Source organism: Drosophila pseudoobscura, chromosome 4 (assembly GCF_009870125.1).
Source record: "Drosophila pseudoobscura strain MV-25-SWS-2005 chromosome 4, UCI_Dpse_MV25, whole genome shotgun sequence".
Taxonomy (NCBI): domain Eukaryota; kingdom Metazoa; phylum Arthropoda; class Insecta; order Diptera; family Drosophilidae; genus Drosophila; species Drosophila pseudoobscura.
Genome location: NC_046681.1, coordinates 2,416,570 through 2,426,062, shown reverse-complemented (window position 1 = coordinate 2,426,062; position 9,493 = coordinate 2,416,570). Strand labels below are relative to the sequence as shown.

The following is a 9,493-nucleotide window of genomic DNA, read 5'->3' as shown; positions in this document are numbered from 1 at the left end:
AATAACAAGTGAATGCTTGGTGCAGGATAAAGGGCAGGCTGGCCGAATTGCCCGTACCCCAATTCAAGCGAGGCTTCAACAAGAGCGCGAAAGATCGGGAGAGCGAAAGCGAAAGAAAAAAAGAAAGGCGCGATATGCAGAAGCGAGAGAACGGCTGCATAGGTAGCTGCCGTGTGCGAGAATATAAACATACATACATAAGTACATGTGCGGATGACAATGTGGCACATTGGGCAGTGTAAATAACAAACAATAATAGGATTTTACCCTACTGGTGCACCACTGGCTATTGGCGAATATTGGGCTGCGTTTATGAGTCTGATCCACTGTTTTCAAAAATTAACTATTTGACTGCTGAATCTAGGCGGGGGCGGACAAGTATTTTCAACGAGTACCGTCAGGAACGTACCAGAGAGGCGACAACACCAGAAATTGTAAATAATATCCGCGGAATAATATTGGATGATGGCTGAATCAAGCTGCGAGAGATTGCTAAGGCCCTAAACATTTCTTGTGAGCGTGCTTGAAACGTTTCACACGAGTATTTAAGCTTTCTATTGCTCAACCGCTTCATTTCGAAGGAGGCATTGTTTAACGCAAGTTTAACGAAATTTTACGTTGTTTTGTGACTAGACGAAACTGGCATGTAAATATATCACCAAGAGGCAGAAAAATTAATGGAGAACAATTACTATTCTAACCTTTTGGGCTCGCACATGGCGAAGAAAAAGAATATTTCACCATACCATAAAAAAATTGTGTGAAATTTAAAAAAAATCATGTTTTCTTTGACAGTTAGACTCTTTATCAGCCCACCCTCGTAGGCAGTGGCCGCGGCATTACTTTTTCACCCGGTATTCAGCCATGAATATGACAAAACGGAAGCGTTTCCGACCCCATAGATACATACTTATGTACATATGTATATTCTTGATCAGCATCAATAGCCGCTATCTTCTTTGTTTTCTAGTTTTCATAGATTGTAAGAACTACCATAAAAACAATCATACTGATTCAAGTTCGTTTTACAATTTTACACACGACACTTCACATCCTCTCGAACGGCGGGTACGAGAAAACCAAAAACCTAGAATCATAAATAATTTGATCTACCAGATATCATTTTGATCAGATCGGATCATTATTGTAGTCAGAATGTAGAAAACCATTTCCCTACACTGCCACGCTCTATTTCTTGCACTTTTTGCCTCGTCCAGAGCCGACCCTGGTGGAGTGAGAAATATACAACGAAATCGAAACATCTTATAAGAATGCATGTACACACTACATAAAAACTGAGTAACGGGTCGATCTCGTCGAATGGTTTTTATCTGGTCTTTTGTCGTAAAGACATTGTTTGAGATTACCAGCTTTTTTGGCACCTGTTAGCTTCCAAAATAGATAAGAAGCTTGGTTTAATTCAGCAGCTCTGCAGAACGGCTCACTCTGCTCATACAATAGCCATATCTATAAACATTTACGTTTATTGTTCGGCGGCTGGCCCTAATAGAATGAATGACTGACTTAATGAAGTGATTTATTGATTTATTGGTGCTGACTGCTACTTTGACTAAAGTCTGACCAAAGACTATAAAATACCAAGATGTTGCATGAGCGACCAAAAAGCTTTTCTATGGCGGGTCCCAACATTAGGACCCAAAACGCACGAGGGGATACAATTTTTTTTACTATTTCGGCTGAGTCCCCACTGTGCCGCGCCAAAGACATCAGCGACCACGCTGCCCTACGGTTTCGGCACGCAGACACTGACATGCTTTCACACCGACTCGACGCTGACCGAGGCATTGACGAAGCCGAGTAGCATTTCGGAGGCGAAGGTAGCGTAAAAGAGAATTAAAGTAATAGCCCCGCGCGCCCGTACCATGAAGCGTCAAACGAAAATTGAAAAAGCATTTGTTCCTCATGCAACATCTTGGTATTGTATAGTCTTTGGTCTGACTCAAAGCAGAAGAAAAAATGAAACCCTTTGCTGTGCTGCAGAAGTCTACAGTTTTAATTGTCGCTGCTAACTGTAGCTTGGACTTCTGATATTTTCACAAGCATAAGCAGAAGTAATAAAACTTATTGCACCTTATTTTTATATTTGAAGAGTCGATCGGCAAGATTAACCTATAGGAAGAAAAAATACTTTCAATTTATGTTAGAAAATTAGCACATTACATACAATAAAATTAGTTTATATTTTTAATAATATTAGCATCTCGAACGATTTGCCATTTGTGGTCATATTGCAACAGAGATCGCTCCAGTTTTGTATATTCCGAATTGACTAGTTTATTGTTCTTTTTAACTTGGTTCAAAAATTTATCCATGACTAAAGAATTGACATCTAAAAATACAGGTAAAATAATTAAGTACATACATATATTCTCGTATTTTTTGGGTAATAGTTTAACTCACCGTAACGATGGTATTGATTTGTCAACGAGATAGTCGACATACTACATGAACGGCCGAACTTATCGCCGTTTTCTACAAACTGTGCAATTACATTTCGAAATCTTTCAGGTATAAGAAACAGTCGGTCAATATTGCCTTTTTTGTAACATAAATACGCAGACTTCATTTGAAACCATTTTCTTCGTATTTGCGTAGGTGATTTATTTGGATATCCACTTTTTTTCATTTTGTTGGCAATTTGGTTAAATGTGTTTTGCGTCGTATTTGCAGAAATAGATCTTTGAACATTATTAAGCTCCCCTATAAATTTAAGCATACATTCAATTTCAGCAGAGACCCAAAAGTTTCTTTTTAGTTTTTCTGATTTCATGTTTAGATGTATAACACTATATATATATCTATATATAAGGGCTGAAAAACTACTATCGATCATATCGATGGTTTTAGAATTATGCCATGAGTCGATGTTTTTTCGATACATCGTTTGAAACAAAAGTAGGATTTCGAAGTCTAGAAAAAAATAAATGACTGAAAATAATAATAGTATTATGATATTAGACCTTGCTGCTAACTAGTTAGACTAGTTTGCCAACTAGTTAGGCAAAATGCAAAATTAGTTTCCGTAGCCGTCTCTAAACACTTTTCGAATAAGTGAGGCATTATTTGCGATAAAAATTATGTTTTCCGACGCACAAAGAAAACGAGCCAGCCAGCAAAATTGGATCTGAAAAGTGTAACAACCGATCACTTCTGCCGCACCGCCTCTACCAGCTCTACTGCCTGATTTTCTCATAAAGCTCTCCCTGTTTTTGCAGGGAGTCAGTTAAGAAAGTCTAATGTCGTATGCTATAACCAAAGACTATACAATACCAAGATGTTGCATGAGGAACAAATTCTTTTTCAATTTTTGTTTGACGCTTCATGGTACGGGCGCGCGGGGCTATTACTTCAATTCTCTTTTACGCTACTCGGCTTCGTCAATGCCTTGGTCAGCGTCGAGTCGGTGTGTCTCGAGAGAAAGAATACAAAATCAAAATATGAATCGTCTGCGTGCCGAAACCGTAGGGCAGCGTGGTCGCTGATGTCTTTGGCGCGGCACAGTGGGGACTCAGCCGAAATAGTAAAAAAAATTGTATGAGTGCTTTAGATAAATTTAATGTACGCATCTAATAGAGAATTTACCAATCGAATTTTCAAGATAGTTTTAGTTTAGGAGATATAAGCACTCAAAGTTTAACATTTTTTCAGTGTGCAAATATTTATTGAACTCATATTCACTAACTAATTTAGCAAGATGAGACGGCCATAGGTCCCACTGTGCCGCTCCAAAGACATCGGCGATCCGCGACCACCGCTTCGACGGTGCTGAGGCTCGAGAGTCTAGAGTTGCCGAACAGACGAAACCGATGGGCAGCGGGGTCGCGGTAGAGGCGAAGTACAGGCGAAAAGGGAATTGAAACCCCGCGCGCTCCCTCGTGCCTTTTGGGTTCTAATGTTAGGACCCGCCATAGAATAGCTTTTTGGTCGCTCATGCAACATCTTGGTATTGTAGTCTTTGCTATAACGTAAACCTCCAACCACCATAACATATCGAAGTTTTACCAAGACAAAATAAGATATCGCAGATGAATTTGTGGATTTAATATCCACAAGTGGTGGAAATAAGATTCAAAGATTTCTACCATAACTTGAAGGAATTCCGACGATCAGATTTCGAAATCAAAAATTAAAATTGAGAATTATTGATTTAGAATGTTTTTGCACGATCTTTTTTTACACGGTTTTAAAAATCAAAAAATTCAAATCCATTTAGACGATTTGATTCCATTCAGCACGGTTCAAAATAACACAAGACAAATAGATAAAAACACACACAGCTTGAAACCATACGTAAACGAAAAAGAGCATAAAGAGAATATGTACATACATATGTATGTTTTTTGATTGTTTTTCGTTTTTTTTGTGTATACATACATACATACAAGCAAATTTGCTGGTCAGAGCAATTGTAAATAGAAAAAATATATATAGGGGAATTCCCTCGTTGTCAAAATTCGAGGGGATTCAATTCTTGCAATAGAAATGTGTTAGTATTTGGTGAACTAACAATGCAATCAGACGTGTTTGCTAATAACATTTTTTATACGCAAATTTTGTTTCCAACGTTAGATAGATTTTAGAGATAAGGAACCAATCACCTATTTTTGCATACAAGCAATCTCTTATTTTGGCACGGTTTTTTCAGGCACCAATCTACGGGGTAAAAACAGAATTAGGTGTAATATATTTGCATTCTAATATGACATTAAAACAAAAAAAAGCTAAACTTTGTGACTTTGAGTCAGTGCAAATTGGCTATTGTGGCCTTGTTATACAGATCACATTTATTTGGAACGGTTGGGAATTTTTGACAGATTTTACGACCCGATTCCAACTGGAACCATCCATCAGCTGATGACAATAACAAAAACATAGTTCTACTCTGACTTGTAAAGTTTAATCAAGACTAAAAATAAACAATATATATATATGTACAATATAATGTTTGGAGTCCTTTAAATATTGAAGCTCTGTTTGGAAAATTGGTTCGGCGCTATTTTTTTTTTTTTTTAGAAATTTGATTTGTTTATTGCATCTTTGCATTAGGAGGACTTTTTCAAATAGCTTCGAAAGGCAAGTTAGCAGGTTTATTGGTCTATACGATGGCTTATTTCGCTCAGGAATCATCACTATAATCGCCTTCTTCCATTTTTGGGGAAAGTACACACTGGTTGGTGACAGTTTCTCTATTTAGCGGCGTTGGGCATCTTCTTCTTCTTTGAAAATGCTTCACGAATTCCGAGAATTGTAAAGTCTTAGGACAACAGGCAAGTGATCGGATGATAAATCCGAAAGTGATTCGGCACTTATTAAACAGTCCAGTGTGTTGTTTAATTTGATGATTTCGGTGTATACCTGCTTGTTAAGGCAAATCAGTTGCCTGCCTATATATATGTATAAGTTATCCGATCCAGCCGGATACCCCCCCTCTGCATTTGGTTCTCGACCCTACAGCGGGTCAATGAGCTTAAACATTTTCATATGAGCCAAATACAGCACATGCCTCGTCGCGTTACATGAGAGTTGCAGCGTTGACAGAGACACTTGCCCAGACAGCCCAACACCAACTATGGGGCCGTGGAACGTGGGAAACTGCCGCTGCTCAGCATAACACCGGCGCGTGTGACATGTCAGCAGATTAATGCCGGGGACTTAATATTAAGACTTTCATTTTCATGTAAATTTAGATTTGTCTAAGACCTCCAACGAGGAACAATAATTCTCGCTTCGACGGAGTAACTAATAAACATTATAATAACCGTTGATTCTATTTTACTGGCGCCCAAAGAAATTTTATCCGTTTAAAAAAAAAAATCTTTAGCCGACGCTTCGGTTTTAACAAAAACGAAAACGGTTATACCCGATACTAAGTCAATATGGACTCCTCCGGCAGACGCCGCTAATATTAAACGACACGACAAAGAGTGCGTGCGAGAGAGACAGAAAATCAGTCTGAGCGTGACGTCGGGCGCTGCGTAGCCACTGCAAATTGATTTGTTCCTTTTGGCTATAAATCTGATCTGATCCAGATTCAGCAACCTGATAGATATGGTCGTTATCTATGATTCTGCGTTTTTAGTTTTCTCGAATGTGCAATATTGTGGATGCAACAGATTTTCGTCCTTTGTGTGGGCGGAAGAGGGTGGGGCGAAAATTTGAGATATACGTTTTATAGTGAGATCTAACAGGAGTACGGACACTAAATTTGGTTACTCTAGCCTTAATACTCTCTGAGATTTGTGAATATCCCCAGATTTGCATCCTTTGCGGGGGCGGAAGGGGGTGTGGCGAAATTTCGAAACAAACTCGTCTCGGTCTGATATATTAGGAGTGTGGATACCAAATTTGGTTGCTCTAGCTTTTATAGTCTCTGAGATCTAGGCGCTAATGTTTTACTCTAAGCAAAGCCGCCTATGCTACGTGTGTGTTAGAGAGAGACAGGGCGAGAAAAAATGAAATTGTTTTCTTGATGCTGGCTATAATAATAATACGATCCAATTCAGATTCTGCAGTCTAAAAGATATGGTCATTCTCTACGATTCTCGTAGAGATTTTCTCGTATCTTTAAAATTGTGGATGCCACAGATTATCGCACTTTGTGGGGGCGGAAGTGGGCGGGGCAAAGTTTTGAAATATTTTTGTAGCAGTGACATATCACAGAAGTCTGGATCCAAAACATCGTTGCTCTAGCTCTTATAGTCTTTGAGCATTAGGCGCTGAAGGGGACGGACAGACGGACAGACGGACGGACGGACGGACGGACAGACGGACAGACGGACGGACGGACAGACAGACATGGCTCAATCGACTCGGCTATTGATGCTGATCAAGAATATATATACTTTATGGGGTCGAAAACGATTCCTTCTGGACGTTACACACATCCACTTTTACCACAAATCTAATATACCCCAATACTCATTTTGAGTATCGGGTATAATAAAAAATACAAATAAAATAAGAAGTTGCTAATGGGTGATAGCCCTAACAGTTCCAATAGTGACCTCAAGACCTTTAAGCGGTCCGAAAGCTTAGTTTCACTGTGTGGGGACCTGCAAGACCGTGGGGATAGCAAGCAAGAACAATCCGATAGTGACGATAGTTTACGTTTGTGTCTAAGGGGCCTTCATTTGACTGGAAGCAACGAACGTTCCCCTGACATCATGGATCCGGCAACTTTCGCAGCAGCTATAGAGGCCGCACTGAAAAATCAGGCCTCGCGGTTCAAGACCAGGTTAAAGCAATTACAAGCGGAGATTGCTCAGTTGAGCACAGGACGCCTGCCCCGAAAGTTGAAGCGTATCAGGAGATAGCAATAAATCCCGATGTCCAGTGTGATCAGCCTTTGGACATGGTTAAGTCCGTCCCCGAGTTCGACGGGAAACAGGAAAATTATGTGGCTTGGCGCCAGGCAGCGCTTGAAGGCAGCGCTTGAAGGCAGCGCTAGACATTACATGGCGACAGGCATAATCAGAATAAAATAAAAGGGGCCGCAAATAACGTCCTGTCATCTTTCAATACAGTCTTAAATTTCATGGCAATTTTGAATAGATTGGATAGTTCGTATTCCGACAAAACTCCAGTGAGCGTGATACAACAAAAACTGGCCACCATGCGGCAGGGAAACCTGTCCTTGGCGGAATACTATGACGAGATTGAGAAGGAGCTCTCTCTCATTACCAACAAAAACATAATAGTCCATAATGCGGTCGCAGCGGGCATTCTAAACGAGAAAGCTAAGGACGACGCTTTGGACGTATTCGTTTCAGGCTTAAGAAGAACATTGAAAACAGCAGTATTTCCGGCAAGACCGAAAGATCTGCAGACCGCTCTGGCCCTTTCCAAAGCGGCGGAATCCAGCGAGGATCGCAGCGTTTTGGCTGCAAATTACGCCAGGGCCATGGAGGACAAGGCCCAAAAAACGGGCCAGCACCAAACTCAAGCGCAACCTCAGGGCAATTTTAGGCAAACCAGAGTGGCAAGTGGCAAACCACTCCTATAAAAGTCCTCATTACGACAAAAGGCAAGACGCGTCGAACGCCCAGCAGGGAAGAGCCAACCTACGATCCAATAGCGGCAGGACTCGGCCCAGGGCCTGGAGCCCATGGATGTAGATCCTTCCTCTTCCAAACTCAGACTACCCACTGCTTACCAAAAACCTTTCGGGTCGGGTGGACGCAATCAAAATTTTGCGAGGAAATCAAACGAGTCAGAGCGAGTAGAAGCGGTTGGCGAATTGGAGTACGAGAATAACTCAGTCAATTTTTTAGGGGAAGATCCCTGCTGCCATTCGTTTGGCGGAAAATAGCAGGGATTAATATGAAGCTTCTCATGGACACGGGTGAGTCAAAGAATTACATCAAGCCGTGTAAATGGCTTCGCGGCGTCATCCCTGTCGAAGCACCCTTTCCCGTCTACTCAATCAACGGGACAAATGAAATTTCGAAGAAATGCCTTCTGTCAATATTCGGCAAGACCTCCCCATTTTTTTTGTTGGAATCATTATCAGCATTTGACGGCATCATTGAACTTGACCTGCCATCGCAGGTAGGGGCGACATTGTGCTTAAAGAGCGGTACACTCAGATTCGGTAACACGACTGAGGTAATCAAATTCCACAAGTGCATAGACGTCAGCCACACAAACGTTATTGACGTCGATGCTCCCCCAGCTATAAGAGCTGACTTTATAAAAATGTTAAATAAGAGGAGTATGTCTTTTGCCGACCCTTACGGGGCTCTGCCTTATAATACTTCGGCCGTGGCCACTATCCGCACTGTGGACGACGAACCAATTTACTCCAAGCTGTACCCGTACCCTATGGGTTTAGCTGATTTTGTCGAATCAGAGGTCAAGAGCCTTTTGAAAGACAAAATCATTCGCAAATCCAGATCGCCATATAATAATCCTATATGGGTGGTCGACAAAAAAGGCACTGATGAAGCGGGCAATAAAAAGAAACGTCTCGTAATGGACTTTCGGAAGCTCAATAAAAAAACAGAGGCCGACAAATACCCGATGCCAAGCATCTCAACGATCTTAGCAAACTTGGGTACTGCCAGATACTTCACAACACTGGACTTGAAGTCTGGATACCACCAAATAACCTTGGCGGAGCGCGACCGAGAAAAGACTTCCTTTTCCGTAAACGGAGGAAAGTACGAGTTTTGCGGACTGCCCTTTGGTCTACGAAATGCAGGTAGCATTTTCCAGAGAGCAATCGATGATGTTTTGCGCGAACAAATCGGTAAAACATGCTACGTCTATGTCGATGACGTAATTATTTTCTCCAACTCTCAAGACGACCATGTTAAATACGTCGACTGGGTGCTGAAAAGACTCTATGACGCCAACATGAGAGTCGCTCGAGAGAAGTCCAATTTTTTTAAGTCGAGTGTGAAATACCTCGGCTTTATTGTGAATAACGAAGGCATGATGACGGACCCTGAGAAGGTGAAGGCCATCCAGGAGT

At 41.2% G+C, this 9,493-nt stretch overlaps 1 protein-coding gene across 1 annotated transcript; it reads right to left on the bottom strand.

The window, feature by feature from the left end:
- Positions 1 to 1,983: 1,983 nt before the first annotated feature.
- LOC4811667 (uncharacterized) lies at positions 1,984 to 2,845 on the bottom strand. The gene is made up of 3 exons (XM_001352220.4): positions 2,422 to 2,845; positions 2,186 to 2,350; positions 1,984 to 2,130 (listed from the first exon to the last, which is right to left on the bottom strand). Exons 1-2 carry the CDS (start codon positions 2,789 to 2,791, stop codon positions 2,193 to 2,195), a joined length of 528 nt encoding a protein of 175 aa, XP_001352256.4. The 5' UTR covers positions 2,792 to 2,845; the 3' UTR covers positions 1,984 to 2,130; positions 2,186 to 2,192.
- Between the last annotated feature and the right edge of the window lie 6,648 nt (positions 2,846 to 9,493).